The sequence below is a fragment of the Triturus cristatus genome, chromosome 5_1, assembly GCF_964204655.1.
Source record: "Triturus cristatus chromosome 5_1, aTriCri1.1, whole genome shotgun sequence".
NCBI classification, from domain to species: domain Eukaryota; kingdom Metazoa; phylum Chordata; class Amphibia; order Caudata; family Salamandridae; genus Triturus; species Triturus cristatus.
In genome coordinates, this window is record NC_140587.1 from 448,168,898 (window position 1) to 448,194,121 (window position 25,224).

A 25,224-nucleotide genomic window follows, 5' to 3' on the forward strand; every position below is an offset into this window, starting at 1 on the left:
GCTACAGAAATGAAAGGTCCATTTTATTTTATTTTTTACTTTTCATTCTGAGTGGATTTTGCTTAAGATTAAGTATATATTGTAGATTGATTTCCAAAAATTATTTTCAAAATATCTATAGGTAGATGCTTTAAAAATATATATTTATGTTGTTCATAGTTATATTGTGTATATAGTTGCTAGTTTGGATTTTTAGGGTAATGTTCTTGCTGAGAAGTCTAGTAATAGTTTTCCTTGATTGTAAATAACTAACTGGGCTTTGCTTTCTAAAATGTGTGCATTTCTTTGGTTTGTTTTGATACTTTTGGTTTTAGTCGGGCTGTAGATTGTTCTATTCTTAGTTGTTGGTGTCTTAGTTGTTAATACTTCTAAATATTAGTAGTGTTTTTGGTTGCTTCATCCTAATGTACTTAGGAAGAAATTGTGCCGCCCTTCCATTTCGTTGTTTGGTGTTATCACATACAATCCACCATGGTACATGATAGCTGGGTTGGCACCTGTGCCCGGAAGGGTGGAGTCGGCCAATCCATGTATCTTCAAATTAGTCCATTAGGGGAGTTATTTATGTTCATGTCTTTGATAGCAGGGGGGGATTCCATTATTAGATTATAGTGTTTTCCCACTTTAGTTCAACACTTAGTTTAGATGTGTCTCAATATACTTTGATTACACTGGTAATAACAACAATGAATAGATATATGTGGATATATAGTTAAAATTGTATAAATACTTACCTTTTCAAAGTAAATGATTATTTTTAAGGATAGTAATTGCTAGTTTTGAATGTAATTTCAGTTAGTAGTTCATGGTATATTTGTTTGGTAAAAGTGAGAAGATTAACGGTATGTTTGTGTTATGGTATTCTCCAATAAATGAATGGTGGCTGACTGAGCTCGGTCCAACCCCCAAACCCACAGAACAAACCCGTACCCCTTCGGCATCATCCACAACTGCCAGCTATCCATGAAGAAGCAGGTCAGCTCTGTCTCCTCTGCTTGCTTCCTTACACTCCGAAGCTCAGGAAGGTCTTCAGATGGCTCCCACCCGAAACCAGGTGAACAGTCACACAATCCCCCGTAACCAGCATATTAGAGCTCCCTCTATGTAGTAATCACTGCCCAACTCATGATGAAACTCCAAACTATTCAGAACACAGTAGCCAGACTCATCCTCGACCTCCCCAGATGGACGCACATCACCCCTCACCTCAGGAAACTAAACTGGCTACAAGTCGTGAAGAGATGCCAGTTCAAGCTGCTCACCCATGCTTACAAGGCACTACACAATGGAGGACCAGTGTATTTCAATAATCAATTGAATTTCCACCAACCTACCAGGAAACTCCGCTCTAAATCTCTCTCCCTAGCAGCCACCCAAAGCGTCCGCCGGATTAACAGTCGACAGTAACAAACTACAGGAGGTAGCCCATATACCCGGTAGAGACCAGGGCAAAGGTGTGTAACATACAGCAGTGTCTCAGAGGGTATTATTTGTAAAGCAATTTCTAAGGGAGCACAATTAATTGCTACGAGCACGGAAGGGAAAACAGGGAGACAATAATTTGCAAAAACAAAGATAGACTTTTGTATATAATATGTCATATATTTAAAGACAAGAAAAGCACTGTGTTACATTGAATGACAAGTAACCTGTGTTATACTGTGCACAAGTGCTCGTGAAATAGTGAACGGCGCAAGTGACACATGAGGAACTATGTACTGCGGACAAGGGGCGGAAACAAAACAAATTATACACAAGGTGTATTCGTAGTAATGCCCAGACAATGAATGCAAATAAATACAAGGTGATTTAAATGGGCAATCAACGAGAAAGGCGCCGTAAATTTCACTGTAAAAGTCGACGGCGTTTCAGCCTATATGCAATGTTAGCCCATCATCAGGACCAGGCTACAGGTAGTTACAAAACAGTGTAGCAGTGGATGAATCGCGGCGGAGGTGAGATGGTCTCAAGCGGAAGGCTGGAGAGCTCTGATAGATATACACCGGAGGGGAGCCACTCGAAAAAGTGGGTCTAGGTGGGGAGAACGACCGGCAGGTCGAGAGGCTGGGATGAAGACAGCGGTTGGATGGGAAGGTGTCAAGGCGCGTCCATTGGATTAAGTCAAAACCACGTCTAGTTTAGGGATCCAATGACTAGGGGCTGAGGTTGGCGCATGGAGTGAATCCCTGGGTTGTGGAAGAAGTGTCCAGCCGGATTAACAGTTGAGGCGGCTCCTTCTCCCATCTAGCAGCCAAGGCCTGGAAGAGCCTCCCCCTGCACCTCAGAGCATCACTTTCGCTCCAGCAGTTCAGGAAGGACCTCAAGACCTGGATGTTCAACCAATAGGAGTGCAGGCAACATGATCTCCCAACACCTGAAAACTCTCACGGATGATGCCCTCTACAAATCCTGACTGATTGGATGAATTGTGTAGATTTGTGTGAATGGTGAAGGGCATAATTTGTACGAGCTGGTCATCCTTCTTGTGTTGGTCTGAGTTAATGTTAATAGGTTATTGTTAGTCGCATATATATTTATTCTCCTTAAATTCTTGGTTTTGTATTTGTATGTTATTAATGTTTTAATGCTATTTATTGTGTATTTAACTTAAATATATTTTGTACAGTCTAAAAAAATATTTTGTAATTTTTATAGTGTGTTTTGCTTTCAAAAAATTATTATATATTTTAATTTGTTTATTTTAAGCGAGTTTCTTAAGTATGAATGTAGTATATTTGAATTAAGAATATATTGTTTTATTTAATATTAACAACATTTGGTTGACAATAACATAGTTTTAAAAAAAACATTATTGTGTGTCTTTTAATGTGGTTATGATATTTTGTGTATCTTTATCTTTGTTTTTGATATTGAGGCAGTTTGTATATTTTTTAATGAAATCATATAATAGTCGATATTAGTGCATTCGATTTTTTAAGTATGGGGTCGCAATATTAAGGTTGCTGGTATAATGTGGGCGATATTTGTGTATTTAGATATTGTGTTCCGTGATATTCTATTATCGAAGCATATTTATTATGTGTTAAAGTGTGAGATTACATAGACTGCTACTGGCCATTCTGTAGGATGTTTTTCACTGTGACTGGCCATTTTCTATCAACTTGTGCCCATGTCAGTTACAAGCATTTTCACAGTTTTGTCACTGGCAGTGCTCCAAAGTATTTACTTCATAGGTTGTCCTGGCCCCATTGTTCCGTTTTCATTTACAATTTTTGGAGCCAAACCACTGTTATGCTCCAGACACTTTTCTCTTTGGTTTTTAAGACACCAAACATAGCATCACAAGTGGCATAATGACCCATTTGTCAGCTGTGTAAACAAGAAGCGTTATGGTTGTCACTTCCTGCTTCTACGTGACAAATCTCAGAAACAGGCCTAACCAATCTATCTCTCTGCACCTTATTTCCCTTTTGTGCTAACATCTGAAACACAGAGGAACAGAATATCTTTAGTCCTTATAAACTCATATTGCACTTTGTAACTTGACAGTAGCGGCCGGCATTGCTCGTAGGTGGGAGGGGCGGGCGCGAGGTGTCGCAGGGGAGGATTCGCAGGGGGTGTTGCAGGGAGGGATCGCGGGCAAAAAAACTTTTACAAATATTTTATTAAACTTACCTTTCCATGCCGGGTCCCACGTCTTCTCGGCTCCTGCTCTGTCTCCAACGGGAACAGAAAGCAGGCAGCCAGGCTCCCTCCACTAAGCCAATCACAACGCTGCAAGAAGGGTTGCGATTGGTGGGGACGCCGTCCAGCGAGGGCCTAATGGGGTGGCCATGTTCTCCATGCAGGCTGTAATGCAGCCTGCATGGAGAAGGGCAGAGTGCCGAGAGGGTACAGCTGCCCTGCTTAAAGAGCAGAGCATCCCCTCCCACCCTCCCGCCCGCAATGGCAAAAGCAAACATAAAATAGTAATAACGTTTAGTTATTACCATTTTATGTTTTGGCTTTCTCGCTCTGCCCTACTGGAGGAGCCGCGCATGTAATCTTGAATAGCAACATTATACCCTTCAGGTCATCTTCATGTGCAAACAGGAGCTTGAGAGTGACTCGAAATGCCAAAAATATTCACTAAGCTAAACTTGAAGAAATGTGTCCCAGTAAAATCGAGGAGCAAATCACAGATGCCGCATGTTATATATGCCTCACTATGTATGACCTGTAGTCAGGGTTGGATTGGGATTGAAAATTGGCCCGGGCACGCTAAAAACAAAAGTGGCCCACATTTGCATAGTATACTGCCTTCCGCAAAACACTGCTTCGGCAAAATTTTATTTAAAAAAAAAACGGGGGGGGTGGAGGTTTAAAAAAAATGCACAGATTAGTTTACATTGGTGAAACACCTGAAAACAAGTGAGGCCACTTTTGTATTAAAGGGCCGGCCCAGCGAGAGAAAGGGAGTGACACCTCTGCCGTTAATAAAAGGGAGGTAACGGACCGCACCCACTGGGCCGCTGGCGGCATTGAACAACGCAAAACTGCCCAAATAGGGCCCCAGGCTGCTAAAAAAAAAGCAGCCCACAGCTGGTATTCAGATACCGGCCCCTCGGAAATTGCCCGAGTGCCCGTGTTACCAATCCGACGCTGCCTGTAGTACTCGGAACAGGTGTATATTTTCTCATCTGACTTCGAGCCTCATTCGCCTGCGAGACCAACAGGCAGCTGTGCTTGCGCGCCTTCCGCTTGTCATACAGGATAATAATTGCTCGCTGACTGGTATCCAATCACGTCATGTTTAGATTCTAATGCTCGCCTCCAAGTGGATGGCTCTCAGCCAGTAAGGTTTGTGTTGTAAAGAAGATACAAAGTCCATCTGTTCATGTAGGTTACTTCTTTAATGTTAGCTTGGTTCCAGTACAGAAGATCAGGATGGTAGAAGAAGTTAGATAGTAGAAAGATAGCCCCACCAGGAGCAAGCTCCTTACAGCTCAGCCTGAGTACACCAACTGACAATCACCCCTAGAGAAGCACCCAGGCATTCCATGATGTCATGCAACATTCCAACAGAGCAGTACAGTAGAGAAAAGCTAACAAGTAATCTACTACAGTTTGCCCTTTATTGTCCGCGGATTGACACAGCTGCCGTGTTTATCATTCCATTGCCAAACGCAAGCAGCAACAAAAGACAGCTGTTAACACGTCTGCTTTAACCCTCAGAATTAGGCACAGTTTCTCCAAGTGTCTTCATACAGTTGTTTTTTCCTTATGTGATATTATGTTTTCTTTTCTTACAGTTTATAAAACGAATTGTCTGGTACAAGTCAACGTCATTGATATCAACAAACATCCTCCCATCTTTGATAATTTTGATGTAAGTATTACCGATCCATGGCTTTCACTGGGCTATTTTTGGCCTTGCAGGAGGATATTATAAATGAATATCGTGAACGATTCTACTTAAAAATAAGCCTCGAGGATTTGCTGTCTTGTGTTAATAGCGGAAACGGGTTATTTGGAGTACTTTTGACACTTTGTTGACAGCGAACATTTGAATCGATCTGTTTTCTTTAGATCTGCAGAACCTGCTGTTGCTACTGTGCAGTTCTGATGCTCCCCGACTAAAAATCTATCTGTGAACTTTATAATCCCTGATAAAATCTATCTGTGAACTTTAATCCCTGATAAAATCTATCTGTGAACCTTATAATCCCTGATAAAATCTATCTGTGAATTTTATAATCCATGATAAAATCTATCTGTGAACCTTATAATCCCTGATAAAATCTATCTGTGAACCTTATAATCCATGATAAAATCTATCTGTGCACTTTATAATCCATGATAAAATCTATCTGTGAACCTTACATTGGTAGCTGGGCGCGTTCCTGTCCATGCTGCCCTTGAATGAGAACAAGAGAGTACATTACACAGGCAGAGGGTCCCGTCGGTGGGTGCCACCGAATGACAGGATCACGTTAAACGATGGTGTGTAAGGTCAAAGGTGGGCACGTTCCGGCCCCTTCCTCTCTTGCTGACGCGGGTCCTGTTGTACATCTTCTGGGGTGTTCAGGAGAGCCAGTCAGAATATTACTACTCAAACTCAGCGGTGAAGGATGCCAGAGGTGAAGGATGTCAGGGGTGAAGGATGAAGAGGTGAAGGATGTCAGGGGTGAAGGATGCTGGAGGTGAAGGATGCCAGAGGTGAAGGATGAAGAGATGAAGGATGTCAGGGGTGAAGGATGTCAAAGGTGAAGGACGAAGAGGTGAAGGATGCCAGAGGTGAAGGATGCCAGAGGTGAAGGATGAAGAGGTGAAGGATGAAGAGGTGAAGGATGCTAGAGGTGATGGATGCCAGGGGTGAATGATGAAGTGGTGAAGGATGCCGGAGGTAAAGGATGCCAGAGGTGAAGGATGCCATAGGTGAAGGATGAAGAGGTGAAGGATGAAGAGGTGAAGGATGCTAGAGGTGATGGATGCCAGGGGTGAAGGATGAAGAGGTGAAGTATGCCGGAGGTAAAGGATGCCAGAGGTGAAGGATGCCATAGGTGAAGGATGCAGAGGGGAAGGATGCAGAGGTGAAGGATGCCGGAGGTGAAGGATGAAGAGGTGAAGGATGAAGAGGTGAAGGATACCGGAGGTGAAGGATGAAGAGGTGAAGGATGCCGGAGGTGAAGGATGCCAGAGGTGAAGGATGAAGAGGTGAAGGATGTCAGGGGTGAAGGATGTCAAAGGTGAAGGACGAAGAGGTGAAGGATGCCAGAGGTGAAGGATGCCAGAGGTGAAGGATGAAGAGGTGAAGGATGAAGAGGTGAAGGATGCTAGAGGTGATGGATGCCAGGGGTGAATGATGAAGTGGTGAAGGATGCCGGAGGTAAAGGATGCCAGAGGTGAAGGATGCCATAGGTGAAGGATGAAGAGGTGAAGGATGAAGAGGTGAAGGATGCTAGAGGTGATGGATGCCAGGGGTGAATGATGAAGTGGTGAAGGATGCCGGAGGTAAAGGATGCCAGAGGTGAAGGATGCCATAGGTGAAGAGTGAAGAGGTGAAGGATGCCAGAGGTGAAGGATGCCAGAGGTGATGGATGCCAGGGGTGAAGGATGCCGGAGGTAAAGGATGCCAGAGGTGAAGGATGCCATAGGTGAAGGATGAAGAGGTGAAGAATGAAGAGGTGAAGGATGCTAGAGGTGATGGATGCCAGGGGTGAAGGATGAAGAGGTGAAGGATGCCGGAGGTAAAGGATGCCAGAGGTGAAGGATGCCATAGGTGAAGGATGAAGAGGTGAAGGGTGCTGGAGGTGAAGGATGCCAGAGGTGAATGATGAAGTGGTGAAGGATGCCGGAGGTAAAGGATGCCGGAGGTGAAGGATGCCTGAGGTGACGGGCACCAGAGATGAAGGATACCGGAGGTGAAGGATACTGTAGGTGAAGGATGCAGAGGTGAAGGATGCAGAGGTGAAGAATACCAGAGGTGATGGATGCAGTGGTGAAGGATGCAGAGGTGAAGGATGCCGGAGGTGAAGGATGCAGAGGTGAAGGATACCGGAGGTGAAGGATGCCGAGGTGAAAAATGCAGAGGTGAAGGATGAAGAGGTGAAGGATGAAGAGGTGAAGGATGCCGGAGGTGAAGGATGAAGAGGTGAAGGATGAAGAGGTGAAGGATGCCGGAGGTGAAGGATGCAGAGGTGAAGGACGAAGAGGTGACGGATGCCGGAGGTGAAGGATGTCAGAGGTGAAGGACGAAGAGGTGAAGGATGAAGAGGTGAAGAATGCCAGAGGTGAAGGATGAAGAGGTGAAGGATGCCGGAGGTAAAGGATGCCGGAGGTGAAGGATGCAGAGGTGAAGGATACCAGAGGTGAAGGATGCAGAGGTGAAGGATGCAGAGGTGAAGGATGCTGAAGGTGAAGGACGAAGAGGTGAAGGATGAAGAGGTGAAGGATACCGGAGGTGAAGGATGAAGAGGTGAAGGATGAAGAGGTGACGGATGCCGGAGGTGAAGGACGAAGAGGTGAAGGATGAAGAGGTGAAGAATGCCAGAGGTGAAGGATGAAGAGGTGAAGGATGCCGGAGGTGAAGGATGCAGAGGTGAAGGATACCGGAGGTGAAGGATGCAGAGGTGAAGGATGCAGAGGTGAAGGATGCAGAGGTGAAGGATGCCGGAGGTGAAGGATGAAGAGGTGAAGGATGAAGAGGTGAAGGATACCGGAGGTGAAGGATGAAGAGGTGAAGGATGATGAGGTGACGGATGCCGGAGTTGAAGGATGAAGAGGTGAAGGATGAAGAGGTGAAGGATGCCGGAGGTGAAGGATGCAGAGGTGAAGGATACCGCAGGTGAAGGATGAAGAGGTGAAGGATGAAGAGGTGACGGATGCCGGAGGTGAAGAGTGAAGAGGTGAAGGATACCGGAGGTGAAGGGTACCGGAGGTGAAGGATGCCAGAGGTGAAGGATGAAGAGGTGAAGGATGCCAGAGGTGAAGGATGCCAGAGGTGAAAGATGCCAGAGGTGAAGGATGCCAGAGGTGAAGGATGAAGAGGTGAAGAATGCCAGAGGTGAAGGATGAAGAGGTGAAGGATGCCGGAGGTGATGGATGCCAGAGGTGAAGGATGCCAGAGGTGAAAGATGCCAGAGGTGAAGGATGCCAGAGGTGAAGGATGGCGAGGTGAAGGATGCCGGAGGTGAAGGATGCAGAGGTGAAGGATACCGGAGGTGAAGGATGAAGAGGTGAAGGATGAAGAGGTGACGGATGCCGGAGGTGAAGGATGTCAGAGGTGAAGGACGAAGAGGTGAAGGATGAAGAGGTGAAGAATGCCAGAGGTGAAGGATGAAGAGGTGAAGGATGCCAGAGGTGATGGATGCCAGAGGTGAAGGATGCCAGAGGTGAAAGATGCCAGAGGTGAAGGATGCCAGAGGTGAAGGATGGCGAGGTGAAGGATGCCGGAGGTGAAGGATGCAGAGGTGAAGGATACCGGAGGTGAAGGATGAAGAGGTGAAGGATGAAGAGGTGACGGATGCCGGAGGTGAAGGATGTCAGAGGTGAAGGATGAAGAGGTGAAGGATGAAGAGGTGAAGAATGCCAGAGGTGAAGGATGAAGAGGTGAAGGATACCGGAGGTGAAGGGTACCGGAGGTGAAGGATGCCAGAGGTGAAGGATGAAGAGGTGAAGGATGCCAGAGGTGAAGGATGCCAGAGGTGAAAGATGCCAGAGGTGAAGGATGCCAGAGGTGAAGGATGAAGAGGTGAAGAATGCCAGAGGTGAAGGATGAAGAGGTGAAGGATGCCGGAGGTGATGGATGCCATAGGTGAAGGATGCCAGAGGTGAAAGATGCCAGAGGTGAAGGATGCCAGAGGTGAAGGATGAAGAGGTGAATGATGCCGGAGGTGAAGGATGCCAGAGGTGAAGGATGCCAGAGGTGAAAGATGCCAGAGGTGAAGGATGCCAGAGGTGAAGGATGAAGAGGTGAAGAATGCCAGAGGTGAAGGATGAAGAGGTGAAGGATGCCGGAGGTGAAGGATGCCAGAGGTGAAGGATGCCAGAGGTGAAAGATGCCAGAGGTGAAGGATGCCAGAGGTGAAGGATGCCGGAGGTGAAGGATGCCAGAGGTGAAGGATGAAGAGGTGAAGGATGTCAGGGGTGAAGGATGTCAAAGGTGAAGGACGAAGAGGTGAAGGATGCCAGAGGTGAAGGATGCCAGAGGTGAAGGATGAAGAGGTGAAGGATGAAGAGGTGAAGGATGCTAGAGGTGATGGATGCCAGGGGTGAATGATGAAGTGGTGAAGGATGCCGGAGGTAAAGGATGCCAGAGGTGAAGGATGCCATAGGTGAAGGATGAAGAGGTGAAGGATGAATAGGTGAAGGATGCTAGAGGTGATGGATGCCAGGGGTGAAGGATGAAGAGGTGAAGGATGCTGGAGGTAAAGGATGCCAGAGGTGAAGGATGCCATAGGTGAAGGATGCAGAGGTGAAGGATGCAGAGGTGAAAGATGCCGGAGGTGAAGGATGAAGAGGTGAAGGATGAAGAGGTGAAGGATACCGGAGGTGAAGGATGAAGAGGTGAAGGATGATGAGGTGACGGATGCCGGAGTTGAAGGATGAAAAGGTGAAGGATGAAGAGGTGAAGAGGTGAAGGATGCTGAAGGTGAAGGACGAAGAGGTGAAGGATGAAGAGGTGAAGGATACCGGAGGTGAAGGATGAAGAGGTGAAGGATGAAGAGGTGACGGATGCCGGAGGTGAAGGACGAAGAGGTGAAGGATGAAGAGGTGAAGAATGCCAGAGGTGAAGGATGAAGAGGTGAAGGATGCCGGAGGTGAAGGATGCAGAGGTGAAGGATACCGGAGGTGAAGGATGCAGAGGTGAAGGATGCAGAGGTGAAGGATGCCGGAGGTGAAGGATGAAGAGGTGAAGGATGAAGAGGTGAAGGATACCGGAGTTGAAGGATGAAGAGGTGAAGGATGAAGAGGTGAAAGATGCCGGAGGTGAAGGATGCAGAGGTGAAGGATACCGCAGGTGAAGGATGAAGAGGTGAAGGATGAAGAGGTGACGGATGCCGGAGGTGAAGAGTGAAGAGGTGAAGGATGAAGAGGTGAAGGATGCCAGAGGTGAAGGATGCCAGAGGTGAAAGATGCCAGAGGTGAAGGATGCCAGAGGTGAAGGATGAAGAGGTGAAGAATGCCAGAGGTGAAGGATGAAGAGGTGAAGGATGCCGGAGGTGATGGATGCCAGAGGTGAAGGATGCCAGAGGTGAAAGATGCCAGAGGTGAAGGATGCCAGAGGTGAAGGATGGCGAGGTGAAGGATGCCGGAGGTGAAGGATGCAGAGGTGAAGGATACCGGAGGTGAAGGATGAAGAGGTGAAGGATGAAGAGGTGACGGATGCCGGAGGTGAAGGATGTCAGAGGTGAAGGACGAAGAGGTGAAGGATGAAGAGGTGAAGAATGCCAGAGGTGAAGGATGAAGAGGTGAAGGATGCCAGAGGTGAAGGATGCCAGAGGTGAAAGATGCCAGAGGTGAAGGATGCCAGAGGTGAAGGATGAAGAGGTGAAGAATGCCAGAGGTGAAGGATGAAGAGGTGAAGGATACCGGAGTTGAAGGATGAAGAGGTGAAGGATGAAGAGGTGAAAGATGCCGGAGGTGAAGGATGCAGAGGTGAAGGATACCGCAGGTGAAGGATGAAGAGGTGAAGGATGAAGAGGTGACGGATGCCGGAGGTGAAGAGTGAAGAGGTGAAGGATACTGGAGGTGAAGGGTACCGGAGGTGAAGGATGCCAGAGGTGAAGGATGAAGAGGTGAAGGATGCCAGAGGTGAAGGATGCCAGAGGTGAAAGATGCCAGAGGTGAAGGATGCCAGAGGTGAAGGATGAAGAGGTGAAGAATGCCAGAGGTGAAGGATGAAGAGGTGAAGGATGCCAGAGGTGATGGATGCCAGAGGTGAAGGATGCCAGAGGTGAAAGATGCCAGAGGTGAAGGATGCCAGAGGTGAAGGATGGCGAGGTGAAGGATGCCGGAGGTGAAGGATGCAGAGGTGAAGGATACCGGAGGTGAAGGATGAAGAGGTGAAGGATGAAGAGGTGACGGATGCCGGAGGTGAAGGATGTCAGAGGTGAAGGACGAAGAGGTGAAGGAGGAAGAGGTGAAGAATGCCAGAGGTGAAGGATGAAGAGGTGAAGGATGCCAGAGGTGAAGGATGCCAGAGGTGAAAGATGCCAGAGGTGAAGGATGCCAGAGGTGAAGGATGAAGAGGTGAAGAATGCCAGAGGTGAAGGATGAAGAGGTGAAGGATGCCGGAGGTGATGGATGCCAGAGGTGAAGGATGCCAGAGGTGAAAGATGCCAGAGGTGAAGGATGCCAGAGGTGAAGGATGGCGAGGTGAAGGATGCCGGAGGTGAAGGATGCAGAGGTGAAGGATACCGGAGGTGAAGGATGAAGAGGTGAAGGATGAAGAGGTGACGGATGCCGGAGGTGAAGGATGTCAGAGGTGAAGGACGAAGAGGTGAAGGATGAAGAGGTGAAGAATGCCAGAGGTGAAGGATGAAGAGGTGAAGGATACCGGAGGTGAAGGGTACCGGAGGTGAAGGATGCCAGAGGTGAAGGATGAAGAGGTGAAGGATGCCAGAGGTGAAGGATAACAGAGGTGAAAGATGCCAGAGGTGAAGGATGCCAGAGGTGAAGGATGAAGAGGTGAAGAATGCCAGAGGTGAAGGATGAAGAGGTGAAGGATGCCGGAGGTGATGGATGCCATAGGTGAAGGATGCCCGAGGTGAAAGATGCCAGAGGTGAAGGATGCCAGAGGTGAAGGATGAAGAGGTGAAGAATGCCAGAGGTGAAGGATGAAGAGGTGAATGATGCCGGAGGTGAAGGATGCCAGAGGTGAAGGATGCCAGAGGTGAAAGATGCCAGAGGTGAAGGATGCCAGAGGTGAAGGATGAAGAGGTGAAGAATGCCAGAGGTGAAGGATGAAGAGGTGAAGGATGCCAGAGGTGAAGGATGCCAGAGGTGAAGGATGCCAGAGGTGAAGGATGCCGGAGGTGAAGGATGCCAGAGGTGAAGGATGAAGAGGTGAAGGATGTCAGGGGTGAAGGATGTCAAAGGTGAAGGACGAAGAGGTGAAGGATGCCAGAGGTGAAGGATGCCAGAGGTGAAGGATGAAGAGGTGAAGGATGAAGAGGTGAAGGATGCTAGAGGTGATGGATGCCAGGGGTGAATGATGAAGTGGTGAAGGATGCCGGAGGTAAAGGATGCCAGAGGTGAAGGATGCCATAGGTGAAGGATGAAGAGGTGAAGGATGAAAAGGTGAAGGATGCTAGAGGTGATGGATGCCAGGGGTGAAGGATGAAGAGGTGAAGGATGCCGGAGGTAAAGGATGCCAGAGGTGAAGGATGCCATAGGTGAAGGATGCAGAGGTGAAGGATGCAGAAGTGAAGGATGCCGGAGGTGAAGGATGAAGAGGTGAAGGATGAAGAGATGAAGGATACCGGAGGTGAAGGATGAAGAGGTGAAGGATGATGAGGTGACGGATGCCGGAGTTGAAGGATGAAGAGGTGAAGGATGAAGAGGTGAAGAGGTGAAGGATGCTGAAGGTGAAGGACGAAGAGGTGAAGGATGAAGAGGTGAAGGATACCGGAGGTGAAGGATGAAGAGGTGAAGGATGAAGAGGTGACGGATGCCGGAGGTGAAGGACGAAGAGGTGAAGGATGAAGAGGTGAAGAATGCCAGAGGTGAAGGATGAAGAGGTGAAGGATGCCGGAGGTGAAGGATGCAGAGGTGAAGGATACCGGAGGTGAAGGATGCAGAGGTGAAGGATGCAGAGGTGAAGGATGCCGGAGGTAAAGGATGAAGAGGTGAAGGATGAAGAGGTGAAGGATACCGGAGGTGAAGGATGAAGAGGTCAAGGATGATGAGGTGACGGATGCCGGAGTTGAAGGATGAAGAGGTGAAGGATGAAGAGGTGAAAGATGCCGGAGGTGAAGGATGCAGAGGTGAAGGATACCGCAGGTGAAGGATGAAGAGGTGAAGGATGAAGAGGTGACGGATGCCGGAGGTGAAGAGTGAAGAGGTGAAGGATACCGGAGGTGAAGGGTACCGGAGGTGAAGGATGCCAGAGGTAAAGGATGAAGAGGTGAAGGATGCCAGAGGTGAAGGATGCCAGAGGTGAAAGATGCCAGAGGTGAAGGATGCCAGAGGTGAAGGATGAAGAGGTGAAGAATGCCAGAGGTGAAGGATGAAGAGGTGAAGGATGCCGAAGGTGATGGATGCCAGAGGTGAAGGATGCCAGAGGTGAAAGATGCCAGAGGTGAAGGATGCCAGAGGTGAAGGATGGCGAGGTGAAGGATGCTGGAGGTGAAGGATGCAGAGGTGAAGGATACCGGAGGTGAAGGATGAAGAGGTGAAGGATGAAGAGGTGACGGATGCCGGAGGTGAAGGATGTCAGAGGTGAAGGACGAAGAGGTGAAGGATGAAGAGGTGAAGAATGCCAGATGTGAAGATTGAAGAGGTGAAGGATGCCAGAGGTGAAGGATGCCAGAGGTGAAAGATGCCAGAGGTGAAGGATGCCAGAGGTGAAGGATGAAGAGGTGAAGAATGCCAGAGGTGAAGGATGAAGAGGTGAAGGATGCCGGAGGTGATGGATGCCAGAGGTGAAGGATGCCAGAGGTGAAAGATGCCAGAGGTGAAGGATGCCAGAGGTGAAGGATGGCGAGGTGAAGGATGCCGGAGGTGAAGGATGCAGAGGTGAAGGATACCGGAGGTGAAGGATGAAGAGGTGAAGGATGAAGAGGTGACGGATGCCGGAGGTGAAGGATGTCAGAGGTGAAGGACGAAGAGGTGAAGGATGAAGAGGTGAAGAATGCCAGAGGTGAAGGATGAAGAGGTGAAGGATACCGGAGGTGAAGGGTACCGGAGGTGAAGGATGCCAGAGGTGAAGGATGAGGAGGTGAAGGATGCCAGAGGTGAAGGATGCCAGAGGTGAAAGATGCCAGAGGTGAAGGATGCCAGAGGTGAAGGATGAAGAGATGAAGAATGCCAGAGGTGAAGGATGAAGAGGTGAAGGATGCCGGAGGTGATGGATGCCATAGGTGAAGGATGCCAGAGGTGAAAGATGCCAGAGGTGAAGGATGCCAGAGGTGAAGGATGAAGAGGTGAAGAATGCCAGAGGTGAAGGATGAAGAGGTGAAGGATGCCTGAGGTGAAGGATGCCAGAGGTGAAGGATGCCAGAGGTGAAAGATGCCAGAGGTGAAGAATGCCAGAGGTGAAGGATGAAGAGGTGAAGGATGAAGAGGTGAAGGATGCTAGAGGTGATGGATGCCAGGGGAGAATGATGAAGTGGTGAAGGATGCCGGAGGTAAAGGATGCCAGAGGTGAAGGATGCCATAGGTGAAGGATGAAGAGGTGAAGGATGAAGAGGTGAAGGATGCTAGAGGTGATGGATGCCAGGGGTGAAGGATGAAGAGGTGAAGTATGCCGGAGGTAAAGGATGCCAGAGGTGAAGGATGCCATAGGTGAAGGATGCAGAGGGGAAGGATGCAGAGGTGAAGGATGCCGGAGGTGAAGGATGAAGAGGTGAAGGATGAAGAGGTGAAGGATACCGGAGGTGAAGGATGAAGAGGTGAAGGATGATGAGGTGACGGATGCCGGAGTTGAAGGATGAAGAGGTGAAGTATGAAGAGGTGAAGAGGTGAAGGATGCCGGAGGTGAAGGATGCAGAGGTGAAGGATACCGCAGGTGAAGGATGAAGAGGTGAAGGATGAAGAGGTGACGGATGCCGGAGGTGAAGAGTGAAGAGGTGAAGGATACCGGAGGTGAAGGGTACCGGAGGTGAAGGATGCCAGAGGTGAAGGATGAAGAGGTGAAGGATGCCAGAGGTGAAGGATGCCAGAGGTGAAAGATGCCAGAGGTGAAGGATGCCAGAGGTGAAGGATGAAGAGGTGAAGAATGCCAGAGGTGAAGGATGAAGAGGTGAAGGATGCCGGAGGTGATGGATGCCAGAGGTGAAGGATGCCAGAGGTGAAAGATGCCAGAGGTGAAGGATGCCAGAGGTGAAGGATGAAGAGGTGAAGGATGCCGGAGGTGAAGGATGCAGAGGTGAAGGATACCGGAGGTGAAGGATGAAGAGGTGAAGGATGAAGAGGTGACGGATGCCGGAGGTAAAGGATGTCAGAGGTGAAGGAGGAAGAGGTGAAGGATGAAGAGGTGAAGAATGCCAGAGGTGAAGGATGAAGAGGTGAAAGATACCGGAGGTGAAGGGTACCGGAGGTGAAGGATGCCAGAGGTGAAGGATGAAGAGGTGATGGATGCCATAGGTGAAGGATGCCAGAGGTGAAAGATGCCAGAGATGAAGGATGCCAGAGGTGAAGGATGAAGAGGTGAAGAATGACAGAGGTGAAGGATGAAGAGGTGAAGGATGCCGGAGGTGAAGGATGCCAGAGGTGAAGGATGCCAGAGGTGAAAGATGCCAGAGGTGAAGGATGCCAGACGTGAAGGATGAAGAGGTGAAGAATGCCAGAGGTGAAGGATGAAGAGGTGAAGGATGCCGGAGGTGAAGGATGCCAGAGGTGAAGGATGCCAGAGGTGAAAGATGCCGGAGGTGAAGGATGCCAGAGGTGAAGGATGAAGAGGTGAAGGATGTCAGGGGTGAAGGATGTCAAAGGTGAAGGACGAAGAGGTGAAGGATGCCAGAGGTGAAGGATGCCAGAGGTGAAGGATGAAGAGGTGAAGAATGAAGAGGTGAAGGATGCTAGAGGTGATGGATGTCAGGGGTGAATGATGAAGTGGTGAAGGATGCCGGAGGTAAAGGATGCCAGAGGTGAAGGATGCCATAGGTGAAGGATGAAGAGGTGAAGGATGAAGAGGTGAAGGATGCTAGAGGTGATGGATGCCAGGGGTGAAGGATGAGGAGGTGAAGGATGCCGGAGGTAAAGGATGCCAGAGGTGAAGGATGCCATAGGTGAAGGATGAAGAGGTGAAGGATGCCGGAGGTGAAGGATGCCAGAGGTGAATGATGAAGTGGTGAAGGATGCCGGAGGTAAAGGATGCCGGAGGTGAAGGATGCCTGAGGTGACGGGCACCGGAGATGAAGGATACCGGAGGTGAAGGATACTGGAGGTGAAGAATACCGGAGGTGAAGGATGCAGTGGTGAAGGATGCAGAGGTGAAGAATACCAGAGGTGAAGGATGCAGAGGTGAAGGATGCAGAGGTGAAGGATGCCGGAGGTGAAGGATGCAGAGGTGAAGGATACCGGAGGTGAAGGATGCAGAGGTGAAGGATGCAGAGGTGAAGGATGATGAGGTGAAGGATAAAGAGGTGAAGGATGAATAGGTGAAGGATGCCGGAGGTGAAGGATGAAGAGGTGAAGGATGAAGAGGTGAAGGATGCCGGAGGTGAAGGATGCAGAGGTGAAGGACGAAGAGGTGACGGATGCCGGAGGTGAAGGATGTCAGAGGTGAAGGACGAAGAGTTGAAGGATGAAGAGGTGAAGAATGCCAGAGGTGAAGGATGAAGAGGTGAAGGATGCCGGAGGTGAAGGATGCAGAGGTGAAGGATACCGGAGGTGAAGGATGCAGAGGTGAAGGATGCCGGAGGTGAAATATGAAGAGGTGAACGATGAAGAGGTGAAGGATACCGGAGGTGAAGGATGAAGAGGTGAAGGATGAAGAGGTGACGGATGCCGGAGGTGAAGGACGAAGAGGTGAAGGATGAAGAGGTGAAGAATGCCAGAGGTGAAGGATGAAGAGGTGAAGGATGCCGGAGGTGAAGGATGCAGAGGTGAAGGATACCGGAGGTGAAGGATGCAGAGGTGAAGGATGCAGAGGTGAAGGATGCCGGAGCTGAAGGATGAAGAGGTGAAGGATGAAGAGGGGAAGGATACCAGAGGTGAAGGATGCAGAGGTGAAGGATACCGCAGGTGAAGGATGAAGAGGTGAAGGATGAAGAGGTGACGGATGCCGGAGGTGAAGAATGAAGAGGTAAAGGATACCGGAGGTGAAGGGTACCGGAGGTGAAGGATGCCAGAGGTGAAGGATGAAGAGGTGAAGGATGCCAGAGGTGAAGGAAGCCAGAGGTGAAAGATGCCAGAGGTGAAGGATGCCAGAGGTGAAGGATGAAGAGGTGAAGAATGCCAGAGGTGAAGGATGAAGACGTGAAGGATGCCGGAGGTGATGGATGCCAGAGGTGAAGGATGCCAGAGGTGAAAGATGCCAGAGGTGAAGGATGCCAGAGGTGAAGGATGAAGAGGTGAAGGATGCCGGAGGTGAAGGATGCAGAGGTGAAGGATACCGGAGATGAAGGATGAAGAGGTGAAGGATGAAGAGGTGACGGATGCCGGAGGTGAAGGATGTCAGAGGTGAAGGACGAAGAGGTGATGGATGAAGAGGTGAAGAATGCCAGAGGTGAAGGATGAAGAGGTGTAGGATACCGGAGGTGAAGGGTACCGGAGGTGAAGGATGCCAGAGGTGAAGGATGAAGAGGTGAAGGATGCCAGAGGTGAAGGATGCCAGAGGTGAAAGATGCCAGAGGTGAAGGATGCCAGAGGTGAAGGAGGAAGAGGTGAAGAATGCCAGAGGTGAAGAATGAAGAGGTGAAGGATGCCGGAGGTGATGGATGCCAGAGGTGAAGGATGCCAGAGGTGAAAGATGCCAGAGGTGAAGGATGCCAGAGGTGAAGGATGAAGAGGTGAAGAATGCCAGAGGTGAAGGATGAAGAGGTGAAGGATGCCGGAGGTGAAGGATGCCAGAGGTGAAGGATGCCAGAGGTGAAAGATGCCAGAGGTGAAGGATGCCAGAGGTGAAGGATGAAGAGGTGAAGAATGCCAGAGGTGAAGGATGAAGAGGTGAAGGATGCCAGAGGTGAAGGATGCCAGAGGTGAAAGATGCCAGAGGTGAAGGATGCCAGAGGTGAAGGATGAAGAGGTGAAGGATGCCGGAGGTGAAGGATGCCAGAGGTGACGGGCACTGAAGATGAAGGATACCGGGGGTGAAGGATACCGGAGATGAAGGATACCGGAGGTGACGGGCACCGGAGATGAAGGATACCGGAGGTGAAGGATGCCAGAGGTGAAGGATGCCAGAGGTGAAGGATGAAGAGGTGAAGGATGCCGGAGGTGAAGGATGCCAGAGGTGACGGGCACCGGAGATGAAGGATACCGGAGGTGAAGGCTACCGGAGGTGAAGGATACTGGAGGTGAAGGATGCCAGAGGTGAATGATGAAGTGGTGAAGTATGCCGGAGGTAAAGGATGCCGGAGGTGAAGGATGCCTGAGGTGACGGGCACCGGAGATGAAGGATAACGGAGGTGAAGGATACTGGAGGTGAAGAATACCGGAGGTGAAGGATGCAGAGGTGAAGGATGCAGAGGTGAAGAATACCGGAGGTGAAGGATGCAGAGGTGAAGGATGCAGAGGTGAAGGATGCCGGAGGTGAAGGATGCAGAGGTGAAGGATACCGGAGGTGAAGGATGCAGAGGTGAAGGATGCAGAGGTGAAGGATGAAGAGGTGAAGGATGAAGAGGTGAAGGATGAAGAGGTGAAGGATGCCGGAGGTGAAGGATGAAGAGGTGAAGGATGAAGAGGTGAAGGATGCCGGAGGTGAAGGATGCAGAGGTGAAAGATGCCAGAGGTGAAGGATGCCAGAGGTGAAGGATGAAGAGGTGAAGAATGCCAGAGGTGAAGGATGAAGACGTGAAGGATGCCGGAGGTGATGGATGCCAGAGGTGAAGGATGCCAGAGGTGAAAGATGCCAGAGGTGAAGGATGCCAGAGGTGAAGGATGAAGAGGTGAAGGATGCCGGAGGTGAAGGATGCAGAGGTGAAGGATACCGGAGGTGAAGGATGAAGAGGTGAAGGATGAAGAGGTGACGGATGCCGGAGGTGAAGGATGTCAGAGGTGAAGGACGAAGAGGTGAAGGATGAAGAGGTGAAGAATGCCAGAGGTGAAGGATGAAAAGGTGAAGGATACCGGAGGTGAAGGGTACGGGAGGTGAAGGATGCCAGAGGTGAAGGATGAAGAGGTGAAGGATGCCAGAGGTGAAGGATGCCAGAGGTGAAAGATGCCAGAGGTGAAGGATGCCAGAGGTGAAGGAGGAAGAGGTGAAGAATGCCAGAGGTGAAGTATGAAGAGGTGAAGGATGCCGGAGGTGATAGATGCCAGAGGTGAAGGATGCCAGAGGTGAAAGATGCCAGAGGTGAAGGATGCCAGAGGTGAAGGATGAAGAGGTGAAGAATGCCAGAGGTGAAGGATGAAGAGGTGAAGGATGCCGGAGGTGAAGGATGCCAGAGGTGAAGGATGCCAGAGGTGAAAGATGCCAGAGGTGAAGGATGCCAGAGGTGAAGGATGAAGACGTGAAGAATGCCAGAGGTGAAGGATGAAGAGGTGAAGGATGCCGGAGGTGAAGGATGCCAGAGGTGAAGGATGCCAGAGGTGAAAGATGCCAGAGGTGAAGGATGCCAGAGGTGAAGGATGAAGAGGTGAAGGATGCCGGAGGTGAAGGATGCCAGAGGTGACGGGCACCGAAGATGAAGGATACCGGGGATGAAGGATACCGGAGATGAAGGATACCGGAGGTGACGGGCACCGGAGATGAAGGATACCGGAGGTGAAGGATGCCAGAGGTGAAGGATGCCAGAGGTGAAGGATGAAGAGGTGAAGGATGCCGGAGGTGAAGGATGCCAGAGGTGACGGGCACCGGAGATGAAGGATACCGGAGGTGAAGGCTACCGGAGGTGAAGGATACTGGAGGTGAAGGATACTGGAGGTGAAGGATGCAGAGGTGAAGGATGCAGAGGTGAAGGATGCAGAGGTGAAGGATGCCAGAGGTGAAGGGTGCTGGAGGTGAAGGATGCATAGGTAAAGGTTGCTTTGGTGCGCAGGCAGCATTGCATGGAATGTCCTTACCCATGAGCTGAGTGTGTCGACTTCCTTTCTTGTCTTCAAGCAGAAACACAAGACTGCTCGTCCAGTTTCTATCACAAGTGATCAGCAGATGGAGGTGCTGTAGGATCTATTGCGTGCTACACAAGTGTTTGTTTTTAATACATACATATTTATAATACTCAAAATAATGGCTACATCCCTAGCATTTCCGCCATCCATCCTTTGGTTCAAAGAATGCTTAAGAGCCTGTGCTGAAATATTACATCTCATGTGACTTCTGAATCCCAGCAGGCCCAACGCAATCCCCTCTGCCACCACCCCTTCACCCACAGCCGCGCCCATTCCTTCCCCGCTGTAATGTTCCCAGCTCTACTGTACATGTTATGTTACTTATAGTTATGTGCGGCCACGGTACTTTGCATGTCTGTTTTCATGCATGCAAACTTATGTACATGGACACATACACAATATTGTCAGGAGTAACAGCACCACAAAACTAGGCAATAACATTACTTCCTGTCTCCATGATCCGTTGCGGGATTTATGGCGCGCATGATGTATACTCTGCTCCACAATGCCCATTTAAGTGCCCCTTGTCTACACTGCATCTTGCCTAGGGGTCCTGCATCTCACTATGTGAGATACTAAATAAGGAAGATTTCAATCGCGTAGGGAGCTGACTCTATATATACTATACCAAAGTAAGGTATAGTGTGCACAGAGTCCAGTGCATCCCCAAAGGCTTACAGAGGCTCAAGTAGATCATACTAAAAGCTCTATTTGTGGTAGTGTGGTTTAGCATTTAGGCTTATTAGAGGGTAGTGTTAAGCATTTATTGTACGCACTCAGGGAAGGAATGACAGCACACACTCAAAGGTTGAATCCAGACCAATTGTTTTGTATAAAAAGTTATATATTCTATTTCTAGAACCAAGAAATACTCAGTTGCAGGTAAGTAACAGTTTTCAAAGCAGTAATACTTTTTTTTTAATTTTTTTTTTTTATTAACAGTTTTTGAAATGCAGCCAACAGTGCATTATGCAAAGAACAATTAGGCCATGATACAGCAGCGCTCATCCTCCAGATCAGCATCAGTATTTAGCTTCCAATGGTACATAGAAAATAAACACTATTTCCATACAAAATTTGCAATATACAATTACTCAATCGGGTATATTCGTAAATAGTCAATTAGTTACCTCCAATAATCTCTAGGCCTCGACCCTCTAGGAAGTTCCTCCTCATACGTTTTCAGAGTGTCTTTGCAAAAAGTTAAATCATGAATCCATTGTTTAATCGTAGGAACCTGCCTACTGTTCCAACACAGCGATATTCGTCTTTTGGCCAACAACATTGCAATTACAGAAAATCTACGCTTTAAAGACCTCAATTCAGGCATAATCCCCAGCAAGCAGGTTCTTTCTGAACATACAAGTTCCAAACCCACCATGTCACCCACCATCTTTGCTACCTTTTCCCAGTATTCCGCCACTGCAGCACATCTCCAGGCCAGGTGAATGAAATCCGCCCCTTCCGCCCCACATCTGCAGCAACGTGAGTCTTCCCTTAGTCCATACTTGTAAAGTCTGGCCGGTGTATAATAGGTCTGATGCAAATATTTATAATGCAACAGTCTTAAATTGCCATTTGGTGTTAACAACCCAGTCAAGGAACAGGCTATCTCCCATTCTTCCAACGTCAGCGGGTCAACCAACGCACTGTTCCATTTCCCCAGTGCTTTATGCGTATTTCCCGCTATGTCCTCTTGTAATTTACCGTATAGCCTCAACACTAACTTAATGGCCGTGGGTGTGGTGATCAAAAACTGTAAAGTGAGCAATGACGATGGTTCCTCCGGGAATGAAGGGTAAAGCTTCCTTAGTGCACCTTGCAATCTGTGATACGTGAATTGAAATAATAACGTTTGGTTACTAATAAATGTAAGCTCGCCCAGTGTTTGAAATGTCCCATTGGCAAACAGATCCCTCATTTTAGTTATGCCTACCTGTCTCAGCAGTCCCATCCCCACTTTCTCATGCGTTACCGACAATTCTGGATGGTATTGTAGCGGCAATGCTGGTGCGTATAACGGCAGCTTGTTTGCTTTTTTGCCCATTACTCTCCACGCACTGTTCGTAGTGTCTATTGTGTTTATATCTTGATTGTGTAACGGAGCTCTAACAGGCGTAACAATTGCCTGCAGTGGAATTGGTGCTGCATCCCCCTCCTCAATGGCAGCATGTGACAGGAACGGGACGGGATGGTACCAATAGTGCGCAAATTGCGCTTGCGCGCACAAATAATATAACAAAAAATCCGGCACTGTGAATCCTCCCTGAGCATATGGTAGTGTCAGAGCTCTTAGCTCAATCCTGGCCTGCTTACCCGCCCAAATCAACCGAAGGACCAGTGCTGATATTCTACGAAATACCGCAGCCGGGGGCTTTATCGGAATATTATTAAACAGATACAGTAACTTGGGTAAGATGACCATCTTCACGATGGCCAATCTATCCGCCAGTGATAGTGGCAAATGTATCCATCTATCTATTTTGACCTCCAAAGCTCCAATAATTCTACCATAATTAGTGCGGATCACCAGCTCCGGGTCTCTATGATACCAAACTCCCAGATATCGTACCGACTCCGTTTGCCATTCAATTGGATATTCCAGCTGGTGGGGATGTGTGGTATCCGTCAGTGGTAGAACCATCGACTTGGCCCAATTAATTTTAATTCCTGATTGTTGTTCAAACCTAACATACTCCCGCAGCAGTGCATTTAAGTTAGTCTCCGGATCCCGCACATATAGCATCATATCATCTGCATATAACGATATATGCAGCAGTCTCTGCGGAAACTGCAGCGCTGAGTAGTGATGTCGTTGCCGTATTTTACATGCCAACGGCTCCATTGCTAGCGCGAATAGTAAAGGTGACAACGGGCAGCCCTGCCTAGTTCCCCTTTGTATAGGCATCGGCTCAGAGATATATTTATTAACTCTTATACGTGCCATCGGAGCCGTATACAGTAGTTGTATACATTGCAGAAACCTCAGTGGAAAACCCATTCTACGCAGTACAGTGTGTAGATATGGCCATTCTAGCGAATCAAATGCTTTGGCCGCATCCAGAAGGATCGCGGCGGCCTTGGTCGAGGGCTGTAAGTAGTGCGACAGTGCAAACAGTGTTCTGGTGTTGTGTGTTGTGGATCTGGTTGGTATAAAGCCCGACTGGTCCGGTAGTATCAACCGGGTCATTAACGGCTGAAGCCTCTTAGCCAAGAGTTTAGCAAGAATCTTTACGTCAACATTGATGAGGGACAGAGGTCTATAGGAATCACAGTACTCAGGATCCTTATTCGGTTTCATTAGCGCAATTAAAAGTGCTTCACGTAGCGTGGGTGGTAGCAACATCTTGGCATGAGCGTCTCCATACATCTCAACCAAGTGAGGTGCCAATGGGGCAATGAACTCTTTATAAAATTCGCACGTGAACCCATCCGGGCCCGGTGCTTTCCCATTTGGCAGAGATTTAACCACCTCCGTCACCTCTTCCACCGTGATAGGCTCCGCCAGGTAAGCTCTATGCGCGTCAGATAGCCATGCTATCGCTACATCCTCCAGATATTCCCCGATCTCCTCTACTGATGCTGTTTGTTGCGACTCATACAGTTTTCCATACGTATATCGAAATTCCCTGAGTATATCCTGTGCTCCAAATTGCATGTCCCCTTTTTCATTTCGCACCGCTCTCACAATCTGCGGTGCCCTCCCCGTGCAGATTTTAGCTGCTAGATTTTTACCCGGTCTTCCACTTTCACCATAGGCCCTGGCTTCCTGGTTTTTTCATATTTACTTGAGCTCATCTTCTGCAAACGCTTGGTATTCAGATATTATAGTTCTGATTTCACCCAACAGTTTAGTATTTTGTGTACGTTCGTATTCTCACTCTAACGCGCTAAGTTTCCCCTCCCTTATCACCATCTGCTGACGTATGCCTGCGCTAGTTCCTATACAAATCCCCCTAATGTTAGCTTTAAACGCTTCCCACAGCAACCCAGGGTCTTCCGTCGTGGGTTCATTTAATTCAAAATATTCCTTAATGGCCTTACTTATTGCAGCGGAATATAGTGGGTCAGACAGTGCTCTCGCATTGAATCTCCAATTAAACGGGGGTGGCACATAATGTGGCATGACTAACGTTAGCCTGACCGGATTATGGTCTGATAACGTCCTAGGTAGATGACTCACTGACCTTGCCCATAGCATCACTTCCGCAGAGCCTAACCAATAGTCTATCCGAGACCAACTGTTACTAGCCGCTATCGTGCGTGTTGCCTCTCTGCTCTCCGGATTTCTTTTCCTCCAGATATCAGCAAGACCCCTATCAACCATAATAGCCTGCAATTTCCCCCGGGCCCTCTTATGGGGTTCAGTCGTGGTGCCCGATCTATCTAATCCGTCCTGCAGTGCTATGTTGAAGTCGCCTCCCCATATCATCGGAATATCAGGCAGTGCAATAACTTTACTCCACAGTGTGTGATAGAAGTCCGGATCATCCACATTTGGACCATATATGTTAAGCAATGCTAACCTTTGCCCCCTCAACCTTCCCGTTATTAGCACAAACCTCCCCACCTCATCCTTTAACGTATTTTCAACATCAAATTGCAACCCCTTCCTAATCAGAGTCATGACCCCTCTAGAATACGAGGAGTAGGACGAGCTGTGTACTGTCTCCGCCCATTTGCTCCCAATAGACCTAGTTGTTGCGGGTGCGAGGTGTGTCTCTTGCAAGAATGCAATTTCAATGTGATGACTGTCTAAATATGCCAGTACGTGTCTGATTTTCTTGGGGTTATTCAGCCCTCTCACATTCCATGTCAATAACGTTAGCTGCTTATTACTAA

The 25,224-nt window shown here is 48.7% G+C and overlaps 1 protein-coding gene across 1 annotated transcript in view; it reads left to right on the forward strand.

Moving 5' to 3' along the window:
- CDH17 (cadherin 17) overlaps window positions 1-25,224 on the forward strand; it is a 336,495-nt gene that overhangs the window by 242,974 nt on the left and 68,297 nt on the right. The window contains exon 11 of the mRNA XM_085605267.1: window positions 5,253-5,329. Coding sequence (XP_085461393.1) covers window positions 5,253-5,329 — 77 coding nt within the window. The remainder of the gene's footprint in view (window positions 1-5,252; window positions 5,330-25,224) is intronic.